Genomic DNA, 23,175 nt, shown 5'->3' on the forward strand with positions numbered 1-23,175 from the left:
ACGCGACAAGCTTGCAACGGAACCGTATAACTTCACAGTGAGAAGGATCATCCACAGGTCTGCCTGAAAGTAGCTGTAGAACTATACTAGAAGGAAACTCTTTCCTGGAAAAATCTGTCGGGATCTCTAAGGAATCATGAATGGCAGTTTTGATTCCCCTTAGAAACCAGATTTTTTCGGGATGTGTATCACAAAGTTCTGTCTGATTCCCTGTGTTTGGATTCGTTTCGCCCTTTCCTGATTTCTATGTCCATGGATTATTAATTCCTAAAAGGACATCATCACTCTAGAAATTTTTCCAGAGAGAATCATAATTACAGTTTACAAGACCAGGCACTGTCCTGACCTGAGGAACTTTTTCCTTAACTGAAGAGTAGTTCTAATCTGTTTCTTGAAAGAACTGTCCTGGGAGTAGTGCGAGTCACTCTCAGCGAGGATGTCGGCATGGGTGCTGTGGGTTCTTTGATCGAGGACGATTGCACAACTTTATGAAATCGCTCATGTTTGTTGTGCATGCATTAGAAGGACAGGTAAAAATCATCATAACAGCTTTGCAGCATTTCATTCACTTTCACGACTATAAATCCTTTTAGGTTTAACTTTTCTCAGTTCTATTCACTTTTTGGAAGCTGTTTTAAAATCTCTGACTTTATAAATTTTGTTTTCTCGATGTGTTCTTTCCTTCAGGAAATCTAATTCACGTGGATTCCTTTCACTTTTCTATTCCCTTTTTCTTATTGCCTTGCTGTTTCTGCTAAGAAACAGTGTCTCTGCTCGTCTCCCAGACACTTCGAGAGAATTATGTGGAGCTTGAAGGCTTAAAGCCCACGAATCTGAGGTTGTACGGATTTCAGGTGCAGTATTCGCATACGAGATCGTAGATTGTGAAGAGATGGATGATTCCATCCATTCCTTGCTAATTGGCGTAAAAAACGGCCCGAAAGATGCGGCGTGTGCACACGGCTGGCGCGCCCAAATCGGACTCGTAGAAAATAGCGCGCCGGAACGCTCGAAGCCGTATCTTCCGGGACGTTTTTTACCGCAATTAGGGAGAAATGAACGGAATCACCCCCTCTCCTTAATCTATCGATCCCGTATACGAATACTCTACCTGAAATCCGTACCAAACTCAGATTCGTGGGATGATGCCTTTAATCAAAGATCGAAGCAAAAGGATTTGTACAGAAAGTTATATGTCAACGGAAAGTATGGATTTACTACTTTAAAGTGCGCTCCCATTCTCGGGGTTTTAGAAAAGAGAGCAAAATTCGATCCTCCTCTTCAAACTATTATCGTAATGATGGACTCGGGTTAGGTTATAAATGTGACCAATCGAGGCTTATTCTTACAATTTTTAGGTGCATTCGCTCCTTAATAGACGGTTTCAATGGCCATATTATGTTTTTGTTGTAGTGAGAAAATAATTGCTCAGTACTGCTTTTTCTTCTTCTTTTCAACTCTTTTTTTAAACTTACATAGTGTTCCTTTTCTTAATTTCAACTTTTCTTACTTCTTTCCACAATAATTAAGTGATCCCGTCTATTTTCAGATTAGTAACTTTAGTGATGTCACTTTGTGAGGACGAGGGATATTTCCATGAGTGAGTTAGCAGTTTTAAGTGCACCATTTTACCTGTATAATTTTTTTTATTCAAGAATCGTGACAAAGTCATTTTATTGCAGCTATGGGAGCCTAGTCAGCAAAGGTTCACGAGGGCATAATAAACGCAAGCCGGGCAAAACTTTCTCTGACCGAAGACTTTTCGCGAAAACTATTCATGACCCTGAAAATTCTTTGAGCAACGTAATTTCCTGATTGTACTCCTTTTCCGAAAAGACAGTAGTTTCAACGATTAGCAGTTTAGAGAGCACGCAAACGTTTCCTCGCTGATCGATCAGATGGATTTTGTCCAAATGTGCCTTATTCCATGGATAAACATGACAGATGGAAGAGGGTGAACCAAAATATCTAGTTCTAAAAAATTTTAATATCCGTTAATTCTCTCAAATCTCTAGCTTACTCCAGCATCACTTCTCAGTAATCACCCGACGTGGGCTCCTGAACTTCGCGTGATTGTACGAAAAGCCATTCAGTTTCCAGCTTTTAGTAAGTCTTATGAATATTCTGCAGTTAAAGGGGTTACTTTTCGCAATTTCTCCATCAGCTTTATTCACCTTACTTGGTAGGATCTCTCTTTTCGAAGCTTAGAGTCGATATTCGGACCTATTTATTCACTTTCATTTTAGGTACTACTTTTTACATAAAATTTGGTCAACCTGACAAAAAATATCTGAGAAAGGAAGCTCGCGTATGCATAGATCTACAAAAGTGTGTAAAACAAATCCAATATCACATTTTGCTTCATTTAATTAGCATAATTTTGAAATCGTTGAGCAAACGAAAATCTTTCCCGTTAGATCGCCAAACTATCGCATAGTCATACGCAATTGTGATGCCTTCTATTTGCGATTACAGCTACCTCTAATAAGCTTTAATCAACATTTGAATAGGAGAAGAATTTAAGTTATTTCACATTTCAAGAGTTGTCGAATTCCCATTTGGAACATCGTAACTTGACTTAGGCTGCTTGAGTTGCAGGCCAAAATAATTATGGATCTTTGTCAACAACTAGAGTCTTGGTATGGCAGCATCACCACACGAAGTTGTCAGTTACGCTTTAGTCTAAGCCTGCAAATCAAACCCATAAATGATTTATTTTGTCCAGTGTCTAGATAATCTACAAGATATATTCAAACAGTGCTCAAGGACACTGTTTGAACATTGGCTAATCTTTGCCTCAAATATTAAAGCTAGTAACGTAGCTGACGACCTCGTACCACAGCTATGAATCACAAGTGATTTTATAAGAGACAAAAACGGATAACCGCGTATCTCAACACCGTTTTGATAGGGGATAATTCGTTTGTAACCTCTGGTTCCTGTTGTTCCCGGACTGACTCAGAACATCCTTGTATCCGGCACGTCGGTACGGCCAAAAGCCTGCAATCGTGTGACTGGGAGGTGCAAGGGAGGAATTTTGCCAACAAATATGCTGCATTTGTCCCTTCAGGTAGAACGAAACGTTCTCTAAAAGCTTATGGGACCAGAGGTCGGCAACCTGCACCTGAGTTTTAGAATTATATACGAACCACCGTAATGAAAAAAGAGTCTCCTGACTTCGGAGGAAAGACTGGTATGGTAGTGACAAAAGAACGCCTCAAGAACTTCACCTTGGGACCAACGGCCTTTAATGGAATGAGCAGGGAGAGAGGCTTCGGAACTTTATCATGGTGACATCGGCGACGAATACGATCGGCTCGTAGAACATATTCACGACTGTACGAGGCATGAGCAGTTTCAAAACACCTCTCTTCGGAAACTCTAGAGCTAATACGTCACGTCATGGAGCTGCATGAGCCGCAGATAACCATAAATTCACGTCTGAGTTCGCGACGCGATACAGAAAAGCTATGAAACAAGACATCAAAGAGAAAAGAGCAGCAGTGCTGGCTGAAGCAGCAGAGACAGCCAAGAGCATTCGTATCGGAACTAAACGCCAGTCGTAAGACAAAAACAACCGATCTCCAGAACCTAGACGGAACAACTACAGCATTGAGAAAGGAAGATCGTTCACAACTTCTACTCACTTTTTTTGATAGACACGTCCCTCCTCGCCGTCTGAGGGAAGATGGGCGCATTATCCCAGAATCGTTCTTTCGAAGTCCAGTATACCATCATGTAGGTTGTGTACTTCACATAGTCTCGATAGAATCATATCTGAACATCATAAGAAGCTACCGCCAGTTATTGTCATTCTGGCGAGGCTCTTCACTAGTTATCTGTCGGAATGCTAAGCTTCTAGACAATAGAAGACCAGAAAGACCGTGTTGTTATAAGAAGAAGAGAAGGGACATCGACAGCTATCGCCCAATCTAAGTGCTGCCTGTCATCTACAAGCTCTTCACAAAAATAATCCAGAATCGAAAAGGGTTCAGCACGCTTGACCACAGATGTACTGCTTCAAAGCTCATAGGAGTATCGCGACCGCTTTGTTTCACTTCCACTTTCATCGACTTGAAGAAAGCCTTCAGTTGAGTTGAGAAGGAAGCGGTCATGGAAGCTTTGGAAAAGCTAGCCGTCCCTACTCCAACTGTAGGGATTTTTCGTGAGTATAGCAACTTCACGACTAAAATTTCCTCAATCTCCAACAATGTCACAATCGACGTGAAGACAGAGGTTCGACAAGGTGACATGTCTATCTCACCGAAAATATTCAGCGCCACTTTCGAGAACATGGTGCAAGGATTGGAATGAGATGAAATGGGAGTGAAAGTCGACGGGTGGCATTCACACCATCTTCGCTTCGCTGATGAAATCATTCTGATAACAATAAAAGTCAATGAGGCGGTACGGATGCTGGTCCAATTTGATGAAACGTGTGAAAATATCGTTCTTCAGCTGGAAACCTGGATAAACCTGGATAAGATGATGTTCATGAGGAACTGATCGGTTTTTAATGCTAACTTACACTCAATGGAACGAACGAATCTGTATGTACCAGTTATGTTTACCTGATTCAAGAAATGAAAACAAATACTGACTGACTTCCGGACTGGGCCTTTGGAGTATATAAAAGCATCGAGGATGTAGTGAAGAGGACCAAGAACATCCGGCTTCGCGCTCTGCTATTCAAGAACACCGTTCTTCCTGCTTTCGCCTACGCTTCGAAAACATGGGCGTTTCGTAAGCCAGAGTAAAATGCGATTAAACTCATAGAAAGCGCAATTGAAAGAGTGATGCTGCGAGTATCCAGCTTTACGCCAGTGATAGAAGGGGATTGAAGTCCAATCTTATGTCACCGATCGAAGACCATATTCCGCATATTCCAAGGAAAGTAAAATTAGGTAGACAGGACACGTGGTGCGTTTTACGACAATCGTTGTACCGGAGCTGTGAGCGACTGAATACTACGCTATAGTGAACACACCGCAAGAAGACCGCAGACCCGATGGTCAGACCTTTCCACGAAGTTTTCAAGGAAAGATATGATGTTCTTCTTGTCTATCGCATTGTCCAACCTTCGATCGGAGCAATCGGAACAAATGGAAGTATCATTGGTGGTCGCTCAAGCAAATCGTCGAGAAGTGGGAGCACAGGTGACACTGATGAAACCGAAACGCACTCATAATTTCTGTACCTTTTTGAACTTTGCATAAGTATACAAAATGACCCTGGTCATTTGTGCTTTCATGACATATTTTGCTGTGGGCTACAAGAGCGCTAGTTGATTTTGTGCTCCAACCCTTGTGCATTTTTCCCGAGTATAGTGAACAAACCACGTAGGAAGAATTGTGTAAAGCCGCTTATGCGCACATTTGGTTGTGATATTTTTACTACCGAAACCCAATTCCTGGCTTCGGTTTAACCAGTCTAGGATTTGAAAAAATCGAACATGATAGAAACTATAATTTTACGAAGTCTTAGGCATCACTGGATGGACTTCTTCTGGTGAAGTGTGAAAAACTATAGTAAACCAAGGCATCTTTATGCGCTTCATTTAATTGATTTGTTCTTTTATCGAGAGAATATTTCTTTTTTTTTATAACGAACGAGCTTCCTCTAACTTTGCATGTCTAGATAAATAGTCTAACGTACTTGAATGTGGAGATTTTCCCGTCTTCTTCCTCGGGAAAATAATGAGAAAAGCTATGCTGAGAAGTTGTTTTACCTAACCAAAAACTTTTTTTAAAAAAATCTCGAAGACTATCCAATGCAACCTAGGGGGAGAGTTAATTCAGGAAATCAGCTATGTAGTGAACTGCACTGATTGTCTCTGCATATTTGCCATGATTAATGCTTTTCACGTACGATATCCTCATTTGTGCAACTGCGTATTTTTCCAGAAGAGCACCACGCTTCCGCCGCTGGGAGCCTACGCGTACTCGATGGTGATGTAATCACGACGATTTTCACTACAAAAAGAAGGAACTCGGCTAGTCCTTTGCAACTGGCAAATCTTTCGCGTTTTTTAATTTTTGCAGTTTGTGTTTTTCTGGTAGAAGAATTCACCAAGCTTCAGAGTGAAGGACGGCAAGATGGAAGTGAAAAGACCGTGCAAGCAAGAATTCACTTCGATGTCATAGCTGCTCCACGTCTGCGTTCCAAATCTAGAAAATTCAGGAGAGGTATGCTGTGCTCCTCTTCTTCACTTCATTAATAGAATTTTAAAAATTCTGGAAACATTCTTTATGAAATCAGCAAGCCTCACTTTCGAATTCTTTTCTTGCTAATTGATCGGTCCAGTAAATTAATGGGGAATTATACCATAAGCGGCAGTGTTTTGTAGCGGCTTTAACTTTTCTAACTTCCATTTATTTTAATTCTTCGATGAAAAACCTGGATCAAAAACTTAAGTCCAGATGTCGATGATGTTCTGAAGGCATTTGATGAGTTTTAAGAGATGTTAGCCGAAAAACCTTTCTACTGCATGTACATGTGGAAAGAACCTGTTAATTACCTCAAGAGAGGATGCTTGGGACCAGATGAGAATGCTCTTGGGCGATCGCATTCAATGGTAGCCTGAGTTTTGCAAACCTAAAATAATTTTTGTTCGGAAAATGTAGTGAGCTCTGAAGTCAGCGTGTTACAAAACAACCCCCACACTTGCTACCTTGAATTTCTAGGAAGTGATTTTTTTTTCTTTCTAGGCATTAGGACGAGAACTGAACGGAAATACACGAGACCTGATTATTGCGAGGAAATTGCTGAATATTTAGCGAACGCTGGTGTATATCCGTCACATCCTGAATGTGCCGATATCCATCCGACTTCCACGTAAGACAAACCTTCTGTAGAACATAACGGTGGTGTGAATATTGTTTGTTGATGTGGTTCTTTGCAGAAGAATTCCCAAACCAACGCTCGGAGATTTTTTGCTCTCTGAGCAGCCAACAACGTCATCAAAGATAGAAAAAGAGAATACTAGCCCTCCTAAAATATGCTCTTTTGTTAAGGTCAAAGCCATGATTGCGTTTTGAAATACCCTCCGCCTCGGGGTCCAGAGAAGTTTTTTCAGATTATTCCAACAAAGCCTGTTCATGTCATCGACATTTCCAAGGCTACTAATACTGGTCATATTTTCGAAGTTATCCATTTCTCCCTTAAGGAATTGGAAAAGTTCGATTTTCGGGAGGAGGTGAATCGTGGTTTGAAAATAATTAGATTGTTGGGATTTTTCCAATGGCCAGTATTTATTTCAGATTACGCGTCTACTACCTAACAATTGCACTTTGCAATGGTTTGGCGAGGATCGTGTGTCAATAAAAACTAAGCCTTCGGTTACATTATTCTTTGTTGTATTTATGGAGAAAGACCATTTTGAAGGGAAACTCAGGTAGGTTTTTTTCCGCTTCGGCAAGATGTTACGCGATTCAAACATATTGCGTCCTGAAGTATCGCTCAGAAACGTATTTACACCATATTTGTTTGCATTTTTGTTTTCTTGTTATGCCAACGAGGTTTTGGTGAAACTTTATTTTTGGCCTGAGGTTTCGACAATCTGGTCTTTTGAGGTTTCGACAACCTCGTCTTTATCAAAAGCGTGGGAATGGTACGAGGTTTTTGATGCTACGTATATCCCATCAAACTCACTCTTTCTCTTTGCGAAGCCTCGATATTGTTCTAACTAAACTACGCAAGAACTAAAAAAGGAAAAACAAGCTGACCTGTCTCACCGACTAGCGGGGCTGGTGAACCACCGCGTTCTTACAGATTGTCAGCAAGGTAAATGATATCTAAGCACTGTGCAGTATCATTAACTATTGGTGTGGTGTAAAGGAACTGCATGTGGGACCATCTTATAGCTCACAAAGTGTTAATATTTGTTTGTCATATTTGATATTTGTCATTATATTTGTCATATACTGTAAGAAGTACCTTTTCTGCTCGTAAAAAAGGCCAAGCTGCGGGATTTTTAATCTTTTGCAAGGATAACTTCTTTAACAACTCTTCTTTTTTACAAAAAAAAATTTTGATTCTTATAGATTATTTGAGGGGAATTTTTACGTATACACTTGTATACAGAGATTAAAGAAATCCAGCAAGGTGAGTGGAAACTGGTACATCCACCTGCTGGAAATATTATTGGGGCAATTATATTAGTATGCATTAAATCAGTGACTATTAAATCGAACGTGATTTATTCTATCAAATGTCTCGCCCAACGAAGAAAATCATACCGATCTACACTTCCACCTGTAGCTGCGAGATCCTACTGTTGGCTCTCGTAGTCGCAAGTGGAAGTGCCCACGTACTTTAGGATCGACGAACTTTTCTGCCACTGCTAGATACCCGTGGTCACATGACTAGACCAATCAGACATCCCTAACATACCTATCCGCATCCTTCTTTGAGTTGTTAGAAGGGATTCAGAACGCTTCCGGAACCATGCACCATACTACGTTCACGCGCCAATTTCGTGGTGTTAACTCGAAAATCTTCTCAACTATGAAACGACACCCTATGATTACCTAGCTCCGTGTTTGTTTTACCTTTTGCCGTACAGATCTTCTTTTATTCGGGTACGTAGTGGCCTAGTTGTTTCTTTTATGTATTCGTCACCACTCTGCTTACAGGAAATTAGATAGACAACATATAAACTCATGCAATCGACCTTCTTTTTATCCGGACATGTTTTGCATTTCAATGTAGTGTAAATGGTAATAAAGGCGATTGCGTATGGGAATTTGCTTAAGATTGCCTGGGGAGGAAAACTCTACAGTCGCTCTAGATTTTCCGAGGTTAGCTTGCCTCACATACCGCCGAATGGCAGCGCTAATCTCGTCGGAGATTAGCGGTTTTAAAAAAGCTATTTTTCCATGGCAAGTTTGTTTCGGATATCTGCCGTTTTACTTATAGACCGCATTGGTTTCTGGAAGTTGTTGTCCTAGTAAGGTCTGTTGATTCTTGTCTTTCCTCTCTTTCAGTACTAACGCAGGTGGCTGTGCGAAGCATGTTCGTTCTACCGACCTCTTATCTTGTGTAATATGACCAGAACGATAGTAAATTAGGATGTTCCTGTTATTGGGTTTGCGGTACCATTTTGTCCTATGCGTTGTGTCTGATATATGCATCTGGCCATCGAGGAAGGGTAAACCTTCCTCTTGAGCGTAATTCCCAATGGGCCTAATATGCTCGCGGCGTTGGACCCAACCGTTGTCCCATAGGAAGACCACTGTGCGAAGTAGTTGCGCCACAATGTAAAGAAATTCCATATGAGACATTCCTTCAGAACATCCATCAATTGTTCCACAGGAATGTAATACAAGTTGATTGAGCTCCAGTGCTCAGCTAAAAGCTCAAAAACCGCCTACATAGCAGAGTTATTGGAAAAGTTCGTGTACAACGCAGTTACATCGAATGATTCTATTACACATAAGTTAACAAAGCGTCTATTGTCTAAATGGTCCAAAACCATGAGGGTTATCGTTAAATGAGCTGATAAGAGCTTCAGCGGGTGAACCAAAATTATATTTAAGAACCAAACGATTCTGTCTCCTACGCAACTTTATGATAGGTGTTACCTTGAAGGTTGAGGGATCCTCAGAGGAAACCTTGTCAGAGGTCAACTTGTCTGTTTTTATTAGAAGGTAGAATACTTGACACACAGATATCTCTATTTTAAAGGCATCACCCCACGAATCTGAGGTGGTGCAGATTTCAGGTGGAGTATTCGTATACGGGATGGGAGACTACGGAGAGTAAGGTGATTCCGTCGATTTCTTGCTAATTGCCGTAAAAAACGGCTCGGAAGATGCGGCGCCGCACAAGACTGGCGCGCTCCAATCGAACCTCTTGTACAAAATGGTGCGCCAAAACGAATGAAGCCGTATCTTCCAGGCCGTTTTTTACGGCAATTAGGAAGAAATGGACGGAATCACCCTCCTCTCCGTAGTCTCCCATCCCGTATACGAATACTCCACCGGAAATCTACACCACCTCAGATTCGTGGGGTGTGATGCCTTTAAGCAGTCGAGGGTGCGCTAACTGCGCTGCCTTGTTGCCACCCATTCATACCCGTTCAGTCTACGGTTTTGCGCTAGAAATTTTTCGTCAGCGGAACGGCTATAAAGGCGCTATTTTGGAGGTGATATAATGGTGCAGCTTCCTCCAGATGACAAAAGGTGAATACGAATTCACCGCCTTTGTCACTAACGGATAATATCACAGGTATCGATTTGACAAGCTTACGAATTTTCGTAACCCTTAAGCGCTGCTATTGTATGATGTGTGGGTGACTCATTTGTAGCAAGCTAAAGCTGATTTGTTCTTTGGGAAAACGATGAAAACTATCTACAACGGCGTCCATAGTCGTCTACAAAACGTACGTGGGAAAGGTATAGGCGGGAGCGGGAGCTATTTTAGACTGCTGCTGGTCATTGTCAGTGGTGTTTGATTTTGCTTCGTAGCGGAGACGATTGAATATTAATTCAATTTTGTTCTGATTCAAATTTACTCATTAGTAGTAAATCTTGACTGCCAAAATTTCTAGGGTCCGCATCAACACGAACACCCCATACCCGCCTGGTTTCGGCAGAAAGGACCTTTTAAAATTACTGTTGAGAAGAAGAAGATTTTCAATGTTGTTATATGATCTGATTGAATTTATACTAAACACAGTAGAAAGGTGAGCTCTTGTCTCCACACTTAAAGGATTTTTTAAGCGAAAAGACATCTTTTCTGGAGAAACAGTTCTAACCTCTGTGTTAACTAATTGCTTCAATTTCTCTAATATAATTAGTTCTTATCTGGGCTTTAGCAAGAACCCGAGCAGCCAACCGTCTGAAGAAGATAGTCGATGTTTGCAATGTAAAGAAAATTTTTTGCCACGTGTTAACAGTGAAATGTTGGCATTTTCGGTAAGAACTTACCTTTCTTTCTCTTCTTTCCTTAATTCGTCTTTTAATTGTTCCAATTTGCCAATTCAGGGAACCCTGCTTTTGGAGCATCAAAAACTTGCATTTTTCGAATCACATTACAGTTCAGGCGATTTCGAGATTGTTTGCAAATCTGAGGTGAAAACTCTTCAATTTTCCTTAGTAGCTCTTAGATTAGATATTAGATTATACAATTTTGGGAAGCCCGTGATGTCTGCTACCGATGCAACTCTCCATACAATACCGATCTCTTCCCGACTGTAGATGGTTCGATGTGTAGGCAGTGTGTAGCATCCTATGTGATACATCAGCTCCGTCTCAACCGTTTTCCCTTACAAATCCCGGTATGATGTTGGTTATCAGATATATGAGAGTAGGTATTAATCGTTTTAATTTAGCTTCTGCCTAGCAGTAACAATTCCTCCATTGATCTCCTCTATGCAGTTTTGCCTGCTTCCGTTATTTCATTGATAATACAGGTTCGACTTTTCCTTAATGATGGCATTCCATACATTTGGTTATGGCATTTCTAGCACCGCTTCTGCAAATCTTATAAGCGTTCAGGTAATTCCAGATAAGTGAAATTGATTATGCAATCCAAAAGACGCTCTTTCCCCTAGTTTCTCGTTAACATTATGCATCTGTCATCCACTCGTATAGCCCTAAAGAATTCACCTCAGTCATTAGTTTAGTTTATCCAGTGTACTGCATAAGTCAAGGACGGATTGCCAGTCAAGTGCCTAATGTTAGAAGTTATTAGGTCCTTTCAGACTTTAGTCTGTTCTGCTGAGCGTTTTTTCTTTAAATATTTGCGAATGTTTAAAGAAACTTTCGTTATATCACCCGAGAATAATAGGATATACCGAAAATTTGATTGAATATTTTTGTTAAAACTGAAATGGAGCAGTTTTTATTGAAGTGTGTGCCAGGAAGCTCTTAACAACTGTGCCGTAGAAAAATTTCTACAACCTTGCAGTAATGTTAGCAACAACGAAGCACAGTGTGATCCGTGTAGATGTCGTCACAGAACAGTAAATCTGATTACATTGCAAGGAGAAATTCAATATCAAAATAATTTCCCTATTTACTTTCAAACTGAAACTGTTTTGGCATGTTAAGGAATTTTTTCTCGTCATCCTAAGCAACCTCTGATGATACCCATATTTTGCTATGTATATAAACGAGTTTTTAGTTTCGACACATAACCTCAAATGTTTTTTGTTAAGATGTCCTTCACTTACTTCTACACGCTTGAGTACCCTGAAGCGGTATTTTTAGAATGTCCTAAATGCACCCTACCATTGGTGGCTCCTAGAGGAAATGGTACGTTTCTGCATTGTTTATTAGTTGAACTTTCCTTTTGAAAGACATTGTTTTAATTGTTTAGAATTCAATATTTGTACATGCCCGGTATGTGGATGCTATTGGTGTTCCCTTTGCAACTGGGAACCACATTGGCCGATGAACTGCAAAGAATTTAGGGAGTGGAGCAAAAAATGGGAACAACAATGTAGTTTCTTTCAATTTTATTTAAATTTCCCATCTTTCTATTTTAGAACGGTTCGCGAGATGCTTTTCTTCAACAGCTTGTACCCCCTAGCTATTGTTTCAGACTTATTTGAAAAGTTCAACCTCGACAATGGAGAACGTCTTCTATGCATAACGTGCGATTGCGGGCAAACTTTCTATGTACTGTTTTAATCTCCTCAATGTTAATTAAGAGAAGTTTTTTTCCGTATTTCCATCCCATTGCTACCTTCATCAAGGCTCCTGAAAACTCGGCTCACGGGACTGTGTGCAGAGGTCGGAGATGTGGATTACGCTACGATAGAGTTAAGTTGATGCGATACCCATGGGAATTCTATGGTCCTTTCTTCATTAGGTACCGAAGGAGGTATCACAAACGAGGGAAGAAAGAGGTTGGTTCAACTCACTGAAAATTGTGGAGAGGATACAACTTTTTTCAAGGGAGCTCCTGCACAAGTGAAATATGTGGCGCCGAAAAAACTCGTAAGGAAGCAATATTCGAAGGTAGTTGCTTATCCGTTAGCTTCTTGGATTGACTATCTGATTTGTTTTTTATTTTTGATATAAGTGAATTTAAGGTATGCACGGAAGCAAGGAACCGAAGGTTCGATAATCAGGGCAGAAAAAAGTTTGAGAAAGCAATTAACAGAGTGTTTTCTTGCAAGTCGAGTGCTTCCGATGCGATTAACTTGGGGAGAACAGTAAGATACTCTAAACTACTTTAAATAAGAGAGAAAAAAGTGTTTTCAGCATTTCAGGCTCTTTTTCTAGTAGAAACTTGCACAGCATGGCTATACCTTCACCGATCTGAAGACCATCAACATCTGAAATCATTAGTTCTGCATCTCCTTGAAAATTACTCAATCCTGCAGGAAGAAATTTCACTTCCAGCGTGAGTAGATTTTGTCAGCTTACCTTACAGAAATCTGTGTTATTGTTCCTAATTTTTAGATCAAACGTCACTGCAAGGTTCGATGATTTGAAGATAGTGATCGCTAAGGTGCTCACCTTGTTTTCTCAAAGTATCAAGAGTTCAGGTGCACTTGATCAATAACGCCATCCTCCATAGAACTTCCGTGATAAATCTGAATAAAGCACTCCTGACTTTTTGTGTTAAAAAAACCGTAAGATTGTCTGCAAAATACTTAAAGCAATCACCCCACTAATCTGGGGTGGTGCGGATTTCAGGTAGGTTATACCTATACTTGGTCGTAGATCATGAAGAGAAGGTTGATCCCGTCTATTTCTTCCCGGTTGCCGCCAAAAACGGCCCGGAAGATACGGCGCGTGCACAAGGCTGGCGCGCTCCAATCGAACTCGTTTTGGAAAATAGCGGGCTGGAACGTTCGAAACCGTATCTTTCGGGCCGTTTTTTACGGCAATTAGGAAGAAATGGACGGAATCACCCTTCTATCCATAATCTACTATGCCGTATACGAATACTTCACCTGAAAACCGTACCACCCCAGATTCGTGGGTTGCATTTAAGGTGACCACCGTGACATTTAAGGTGACCCACACCTTGGATAACGTACTAAGTTTGCAATGGAAATTCATCTTCACACATGTATGAGCTTTGTCCTTAGTCATAAAAACATCAGTTGACTACATGTAAGGAGCAGTGTTATACTCGAAATATTCATACTAATCTTGAACTTCTCTAACGTTTCTTTTCTTGTCCAGCCATTTTGTCTTCTGTGTCACTGAGGCTCTTTTTTTCTACATTCACTTTTTCTTTAACATTTTAACCATTCTCATTCAGCAGTTTCACTTAACTTACCCTAATCTTCCCAAACTTTTCTTTTTTAGTGCTTCCACCTAAACTCCTAAATTTTGTCAACTTTAACCTCTTTTATTTTGGCGCTGAGTTTCTTCTTAGTTTTCTAACCCTCTAATTATTCCTTTTTGTGCTGTTGAGGCCTCTCCTTGTGCCTCCTTTTGCATCGGCGAGTAGTTTGGTAAAGAACAGTCTGCCAAGTTAACTCAATAGTTCCGCAAGTAGTTATTACAGACATAAGTGACCTCATATTTATGCTAATCGTTCGATTATATGGACCAATTCACGCAAAACGATAAAGGGCAACAAAATAGCAACCGTAATGAGAGTGGAAATTACTATCAGGGCCAAATTCAGTCGATATAAAGGTAACCCACTGTTTCTTCTCGAATTCTGCTGCTTCAGCGTCAGAAATCTCTTCGATTTTGTCGATTCGGAACAGAAACAAACGGAATAATTCCGTTAACGATCAGTTGAATGTCTAAAGGCAGCTCTACCGGCGTTTCATGGAGAATAAGAGGCTGAGGAGTTCGCCGAAAACTGGGCGATTCTCTAGACGCCAGTTCAAAGAAGCAAGTAGCTAGATATTATAGGAAAAAAACTATGCCTATTGATACTGCCCTAAGGGCATAAAGCTGCAAACTGATCATTTTGAAAAAATGCAGTAAAGATACTGCAATAAAACTACAAATAGGTCTTAAATAGTGCTGAACTGGTAGATATGAGACAACCAAGGAACTCAAGTAAACAACAACAGAAATTCGTCCAGCTGTTTTCAATCAAATTCAAACCTTAGTCAAGCAAATTACATAGGGAAAGTGTGACATGCGAAACACCTGTTATCGTGTGTGGTACGGAACCAGGTTAGCAAAATTCCCACAGGACATCATAAAACCTGCGAAATCTCCTCCTAGCGCTGCAATATTGCCGCCACTTTCGAAAGTGCTAGTCTCAAAACTTTTCAAAACACAGGGTGTGACTTCGTGGGGCTATTTTACTTCCAAATCTCAAGAAAAAATTAATTTCTGTTTGTACTCTCATCTAATGACTAGGGCAGTGCATCCCAAAGATGTTCAAAACTTATCAACTGACGCACTCTTGGAAGGTTCTGTACATTTTGTGTTACGCAGAGGTGTTCCTAAAAACAAAGCGCAGTGAATCAAAATCTAAAAATGGTGAAAGCACATCATGGAAGCGATATCAGAAAAGATGATAACGCAGATAGCTCTTCTATTATATGTACGAAACTAAACGAACGAATAAAGTGTATATTAAATTCCCCTCCCCGTGGAGGGGGGGGGTATTGGGGAAAAAAAAAAAAAAAAAAAAAAAAAAAAAAATCCAAAGGGGAAAAAAAAATTTTTTTTTAGAAGGGGGGGAGGAAAAAAAAAAAAGAAACCGCTTGCAAAATGTGATACTGATGACATAACAATACTCCCACTTTATTTCTTCATTTTCTTCTTTTCTTTCTTTTTTCACTTTATTTCACTCCGTTTATTTCTCACAAAGGAGCATCAAGTATTCTATCTGAAATGGACGTGTGTTACGTGAGCAAACAGATCCAAAATATGATTCGTAGCAGTGAAATTTTGGGAGAACTGGAACTACCAATACTTGGCTATTCTAGAGAAAGCGAGAAAAAGAGTCGCAAACAACCCATTCATTCCGAACTCACGTAGATGGTGTTAATTGAGCAAGATCTGGTGCCTAGAGGTAGGATGGTCACACGGTGAAGCATTCGAAGTCATGACCTCTGCTGATGGCCTGATAAAATCACCAAAAGTCCTCATGCCACAATATGGGATTATTCAACTTCCGCTTAATGATGTTCTCCTTCTAGAAATACGAAGCTCTGCAAAAAATCACAACGGGTATAATACAGTCTGTGAGAAACTTCCCACAGCAGGCGACAGATGACAGATCTTGACCGCCTCAAAAACGCGAGCGTACGACGTCGTGAAGGAGTTTGAAGAAGGATTGAATATCAAATAAAGTTCACAAGCTGTGATGTTAACGGTCCTCTGTCTGATATCTTCAAGCTTCGCAACAAAGATGCTAATGTCAAATATCTTATGCAAGAATGGTGTTTCAAAGTGGTAGCAATAAGGCAACGTTTTAAACTTTATTTTATTAACAAATGTAAGACTCTCTTAGATCGCTACAAGAATATGAGTTGTGCTCATCCAATTTCTTCAACAAATGACAAGATTTGGTACACTTGAGAGGTTCGCAATACAACAGCGCTCAACAGCAATCAATAACGTTCGACTCGCCTGACTTTTGTGGAAATCACTATCTCCTCACAAAGAGTTTCATAGAGAATCCACAATGAAGGTTAGTTGGTGCCATTGCTATAGTAGCAGTGAAGATTTACTTGATAACAATGATCTCGATCATCCTTATTAGTACCACGCCCAGACTAGTCAGAAAGCCAAACCTTCGATCACTGGATGGCAAAAGAAACGTACAGGAATGCCAGCACAGTTACATGCAACACAGCGCCCATCTAATCATTCAAACTCCGAATTGGAATCAGGCGCAAAATATCCCGGCCTGAGCCAACAGTGCAAGAGGAAAAACCTTCCTAAAAACGATCCTCCATAAAGGTCCGCCTGTAAACGACTCTCCAATTCGATTCTTTTAATATATGTACATACACATATGTAGCAATCAAAAATAAAATATACTAAATAAAATTAAAGAAACAAAATTGACGCTCAATAAATAGAGCTTTCCATTCTAATAAATTCTGGTATTCTTCTTTGTCGAGCAGCAAAGACCTCGAGCGAACAGAATCTTCGGTTAACTCCACATGCTACTGGAGTTCGCGTTCATGGGGATCGCATTTGACTCGCAACCAAGAAGCAAGTTTGAGTAAAAATAATGATGATTGTTGAGAACATTGAAATTGAGAAAATTACACAAGTGGAAAGGAAAAACATACTATGAGTGTCAGCAGCATCATTAGCAAGAATGATTCCAGAAGTATCTATATTCTTGTTGCTGTTGTGGACGTTGGCGGAGACGTGGTCATGTATTCTCTTAGCTTTTGCGTGGCCAACCTTGTGGGGGTCTCAGTGTCTCAGTGCGGAGGAGTTCTCGTTTAGATGTCTTTGTTCTTCAGGAAAGAGAGCGGTATTACCGAAACACATCTGCAAATAACGCAGTTGGTAAATAAATGGGGTGATGATCATTACACGAGAAGAGACGAAAACGTGTCTGGGTCTTAGCTGTATATCATATACATTGTTCATATATATATAGGAAAAGTTCCACTGCAAGTTCCTTTGTATTTCTACGAACTACTTCTGAAAATGTTTAATTGCGGAGGAAGTTGCGCAGAAGCAGTTATATCACATTGTTTTGACTCGTTTTTAAATCGTTTCTCTTCCAGACTATCAATGTGTGCCACCAATGCAGAGCAGATTCTGAGCTAAGTTTTCAGCAACCAATCGTCTATCCAGAGAAGAGCGCAGATCGACGCGATGTAACCAGCTGGTTAGCTGCGAAGTTAATGGGATGAGTATTCGACGCTCATTTTAGGCCTGCATTAGCGATAAACATTATGCAGCCAGCTTGGTAACTGCGAAACTGTGAAACCAGAGCATTTGGCTTTGCTGTGGATACAACCACTAACAGAGACCGAGATTGCAAATCAGAAAAACATCAACATGCGAAAACAAAAGTTGCGCATCCTCGTGGTAGCAAAACATTGCTGGTGAAGGCGTGGCCACAAACAACCAAAAATCAGTTGGCTTACCGATCAATTGCTGTCATCTATGATCTTTCCCTCTCGAGTTTTCCACCTGCGGGCAGCAAAGGAAAATATCGCAGCGGCTCAGGCCAATCGAGAAAGAAATGGTATCGTGTATATAGCCAAGCGTCTCAGATGCTATAGGGTCGACCATGCTATAGGGTTCGTAGTACCGTACAGGATACGGGTTTGATCTTGTGTTCCAACGTGTTATTAGAACCCAAACACATATGCACAAAAGAATACCATCCGGTCGGCTCTCTCGAAGGTACCACCTGACCGCTTTGGAGAAAGTGCTCTATTTGCATTTCTATGCTTTTTCTCAGGGACCTACAGTAACAATTTTTATTATTCCACTCAAAATCAAAGGCACTTACATCCTAGCTATTCCTTGAGGGCGGATCTAAGAAATATGCTCCCCCTAAACATGTATAAATAGGGGAGAAAAGCATTTAAAAGCACCTCGTCATGTCTTCACTTGCTGATACTAAACTCTTCGCTCTGGACAATCTTGGTTGGTTCGACATCGCTATGCCCAGACTTGACGACCTCCAAAGATCTTTGCAACACTACTGTACTGGAAAGTACTGCACCGAAACCGAGTTCCGCATTCTATTCCGTGAACGAAAGTCGCAACAACCGCCATGCTAGGAGATGTCCACGGTTCCCAGAACCCGTATCCAAAACAGTATAAGCCACAAGTTTGAACCTTTTATTCTCCCAGACTGATCTGGTACCAATTTATCGATCTCGGAGGGATGAAAAGCCCAGAGCGGAACTAGGGCGGTTTCATCTATCATACAGTCACAGTTGAATAAATTACTAATTGCATCCGTTCCAGTGTATTTTCGAGTTAAATCAAATTCGTTGCCGATTCATCCACCACGGATAGAAAGCTTCGTTGGCCTTAGGCCGAGTCGAACGGTCGAGTGTTTTGACTATTTGTTATCACTGGGCTACGTATAGATTACAAATTACGAATAAGTCGGCACTCTTACTTTATTCAATGGATCTTTTTCAGTGTACACAGAGTTCAGTTCAATGAATATCGTGTATAATTCCATGGGGCATGTAACGTAAGGCGTACAATGAACATATATTACACGAATGATGTTAATGTCCCTGTGTAAGGTTTTGTAAGCAAACTAAGATGAAGGAAATTCCCAAGAAATGTGTCATATTGATATGGAAGTACAAAATGTACAGTCTCAAAGTAATGAGGATGAGAAACAGCGATTTCATTGTGGGGAGTTATCCATTTCATCGTTCTGCACTGGGTCTTCCTGCATTGAGGTACCTGCGCCGGTGGCGATGCATTCCAATGTTCTTGTCAGTTCATCTCCTTGTTCATCGCTGTGACGTGGAACTGTTTTGTATTCGCGAAAGCACTCTTCTGTCAGTTTTTCTATTCGTTCAGCTTCCGCTGGTGTTCTAAAGACTCCAAAAACGTAACTGTGTTTTCCAAAAATCCAACACCGACTAGCCTACCAGTTTTTTTTTTACAAAGCATAAACAAATTTCAAAAAAAATCAATAGCTCCAAAACTACTGATGTCATCAAGAATCTCAGGAATAATAAACAAGTGATATACGACAACTTACAGTAGATCGGTGAACTCATAATGTTTCTCGCCTTCGACGGCTGCATGCTTCAACATGTGGCGAATGATGGTATTTCGATGGACAGTCGCATAACCACATGGACATGCGTATCTGAAATATCTTGGGTATCAGAGGAACGTAGAAAACATTGAAACAAATATCGTGTTTCCTCAAAACTTCTAATTGAGAAAATGAAGATGAAGATGAAGTAGTACGACAAAATGAGAGAGGATCATAAAGATCCCTTAACTCATGGCTAGACAAAAAAGTCGTGTTTTGAAAGTGTAATATAGTTTATGTTTAAATATGGGACAGCGAGCAAAATTATGCACATCTAATATAAACAAACCTTTCAATTCCCGAATGTACCACAGCAGCGTGATGTCGAAGATTGCAGCGTCGCATGGTTATTCGTTTTCCACAAATCTAAGAGAAAACTCTTAACTATGTTCTACTGGATCACTTTTACAGCAAACAAAATACTGATGATGTAGGATATGAAAACCCTATTGACGGATATGAATTCTTCATTAAATTTGGACTTTCAACCTCTAATACTTTGGTTTATTTCTAATTATTGTGAGAGTTGAGTTAGCATAAGAAACGATCGATAGTGCACAGAACACGATCAAAGTATTCGGAGGTGAAAGCTGCAAACAGTAGCTGCATTGGTCATCGCAATGGGCTAGCATACCTATGACACTGTCGAGGATAGTTATAATCAATACTTGTAATTCAGGTTTTTGAGTAGTCAACAACGAAATCAGCCCCACATAGCATAATAATTCAGGTTAATTTCTGACTGCAAAGAATATAACGAGCACAATATCCCATCAAAGGTATTTTACACTGCAGCATGAAGCCAAATGGTGAAACAGTGGTAAAGCATATGTAATATGGATGCACCAATTATATTCAATCAAAAGAAAATAAGAAATGAAATTACCTGGCAGGCAACTTCACGCATCTTCTCCTTTTTCTCAACGTTCTCTTCTTGTTTAGGAAGAACCATAGGGCCTTGAGTGGGCTGGAATTAGCAATTTTGAATAAGCTTTCCTAGGGCGATGTATGAGGAGTTGACTGCATACTACAGAAAACTTGAGACAAATATGCGAATTTAATACAATTCTGAGATCGAGAGGTAAAAGGATAAAGAATAAAGTGTTAATCAATCCGCTTGCGATGCGCCCCCACGTTCACTTCAATTCAGAATAGTTTTAGGTTTACGAATGTGTAACTGGCATGTACAGTGATTTGCAGGGTCTAGCCGATGTATCAAGTCAATGCTTTTACCCTCCCAGAGAAGTCTGGTACCAATTTATCGACCTCGGAAGGATGAAAGGCTTAGTTAATACCGCAGCCTCTTACCGACTGCGCCAAACCGCCCCAACATCGAGGTGTAAAAACTGTAGATCCGTGATAAAGAATAAGGATTATTAAAAACAGACCGTGCTTTGGTGAATCCATGGTCGTTTTAGACCTCGTTGCGTTCCTTCAGTGGCGAACATTTGATGAGCACGAGATTCTAGTGATGTATTAGCTGATGGATAGGTGTCCAGATAAGGAGAAGTTCCACACAATAATTCGGAATGCATAGACTAAATGAGATCAGCGAGGAATATACTTCAATATTTGTTTGAGAATACGAATGGAGCAATAAATGAATATGAGCGGAAGAAGTCACCTCGGCAGGTGCCACATGTCCTGACAGATTCGCCCATTGGGAAAAAGATTCAGGTTCCGGCTTTGTTACTAATCCAAACAAATTCGACACTGCATGGTGAAATTGTTGGGATGAATTGATCTCAGGTCTGAAAGAATTTCATGAATTCAAACATTTTCTAATGTTGTCCAAACATTTAATGCATAAAACGATTTCAACGACCAACCTAGCCGGTGGCACGTTCTCACTTGATGAAGAAACATCGGCAGCACCCGCGCCGTCTACATCCAGATATGTTCGGGCGAAAAGTCGTCGTAGATCAGAAGCTACTGTGAATTTCAACGAGCTGCCAGTCTAAAGAAATCACTATCCGATGGGAAAAGAAAAAAGTCGTTAAAATATCATGTGGTTACTCTTACCAAAAACTGAATAAGATTCATAAGAACCTCTTGCGTCTCAGCTTCCACCAAGACGAACGAAACCATTGTAAAATTCGCTAAGATGAAGCACCACTGAAAAGAGGAATCAATCATTTGAAACACATCAGAAAAAAATATGAGGAAAAACTGAGGTCACATGTACATTGGATAGAGATTCGGTTTCAGAGCAAAAATACTACTTTGCAAGAAACTTCCAAATTGATTAACGTCCCTTTTTGTAGGACCACGTATGCGCCAGCCTCGGCTGCAGAATAATGGAAAGACGACCTACAGCGAAGATGCAAAAAGAACAGCTCTTTGATTGATCTGAGTTTCAAGTTGAATCAACAATACATTTCTATCACTTCTTATGACTAATCATTTCCATCATCATAAAATGAGGTATTTCTTAAAAGTGAGTCACCGCTTTCCCGCCGAAACAGAACTAAAAACTTTCGGAATAAATGCAAAATTTATAAGACATCAGCTGGCGCTTCAAATAAGTAGTAAAAATAAACTATTTGGGAATTAAAACGAAGGAGATACTCATACTCAAAAATTATCTCGAAAAAAATATCCGGGGTCATAAACCCTGCAGAAACATTTTACACGATTACTTAAACAATTTATTATTTTTTCGGGAAAAAGTTAACATTTAGAACATCTAAGTGAGTGATCGGAAGAATTTTTCCTTGAGGTTGTCGTGCTGATCGTCTTCGGAGAGCATCTTTTACAGGTAAACACCAATTCCAACAACTGCCCACAGTGCAGCAGTCAGCGACGACCCAAGATGTGTAAAGAGATCTTGTCCAAGAAAATTCCACAATTGCACCTGAACTAGCATTTAAAAATATGTTGGAAAACCTGATTTCTTAAAAATAAGTATTTAAAAACTAGTTGGAATGGTGGTATAGTGCATCATACAGGATCATGTAAAGAAGTGTGTTTTCTTGAAGTAAAATGTACTCCTTTTTCCTACGATTCGTAAAGCATATCGCCTTAGAGACCTGTAAACTCGTCTCAATATGAATTGACATAATTCTTTACAATTCTTCAAATCTTCCCTTCCTTCATAATCACTCTTTCTTACCACGAACAGCTCAGAACTAGTTTTGTGCAGAATGAGAACAATGGCATGCAGTGTCGTACAAGGGCATGAATAAGGACAGTAAGTTACATGACCGAAACTACGTGATGACGATCAGACCTAAGGTACAGCTATGATACTACGAAGCTTTTTACAGTAAAGTAACTGCTAGTAAAAATAAGTTCCGATCGTAAGGTAAAAGGTTAGCCGTAATAAGGTAAAATAATTTCTTCCCGTTATGAGCAAAGTGGGTTCCAGAGTGCATTTCAAACCGTTCATGTTTTCATGCATAATCTTCGTGATCTATGATGCCTAGAGGAGATAGATGGGCCAGGCTTCGTCATAAGCCAAAACTCAGCAAAAGTACATAACTGCTCGACATCCTTCAAAGAATTGCTCTTACATCTGGTTAC

General features: G+C 40.2%; 2 protein-coding genes across 2 annotated transcripts; one reads left to right on the plus strand and one right to left on the minus strand.

The window, feature by feature from the left end:
• Nucleotides 1-1,565: 1,565 nt before the first annotated feature.
• RB195_011555 (uncharacterized protein) lies at nt 1,566-13,515 on the plus strand (the record flags this gene model as incomplete). Its single annotated transcript, XM_064193017.1, has 23 exons — nt 1,566-1,600; nt 1,683-1,803; nt 1,865-1,954; nt 2,016-2,106; nt 5,904-5,992; nt 6,080-6,185; nt 6,708-6,834; nt 6,902-7,013; nt 7,076-7,195; nt 7,260-7,393; nt 10,550-10,684; nt 10,817-10,916; nt 10,986-11,072; nt 11,120-11,278; nt 11,333-11,413; nt 12,161-12,257; nt 12,322-12,444; nt 12,547-12,623; nt 12,701-12,853; nt 12,903-12,965; nt 13,040-13,162; nt 13,220-13,353; nt 13,413-13,515. The coding sequence occupies 23 exons, from the start codon at nt 1,566-1,568 to the stop codon at nt 13,513-13,515; spliced, it is 2,460 nt and encodes an 819-aa protein (XP_064050600.1).
• A 5,715-nt stretch (nt 13,516-19,230) lies between these two features.
• On the minus strand, nt 19,231-21,741 carry RB195_011556 (uncharacterized protein; the record flags this gene model as incomplete). Its single annotated transcript, XM_013438625.2, has 8 exons — nt 19,231-19,423; nt 19,594-19,704; nt 19,943-20,019; nt 20,540-20,620; nt 21,042-21,191; nt 21,278-21,404; nt 21,483-21,610; nt 21,676-21,741. 8 exons carry the CDS (start codon nt 21,739-21,741, stop codon nt 19,231-19,233), a joined length of 933 nt encoding a protein of 310 aa, XP_013294079.2.
• Between the last annotated feature and the right edge of the window lie 1,434 nt (nt 21,742-23,175).

This window comes from Necator americanus, chromosome III (genome assembly GCF_031761385.1).
Source record: "Necator americanus strain Aroian chromosome III, whole genome shotgun sequence".
NCBI classification, from domain to species: Eukaryota; Metazoa; Nematoda; class Chromadorea; order Rhabditida; family Ancylostomatidae; genus Necator; species Necator americanus.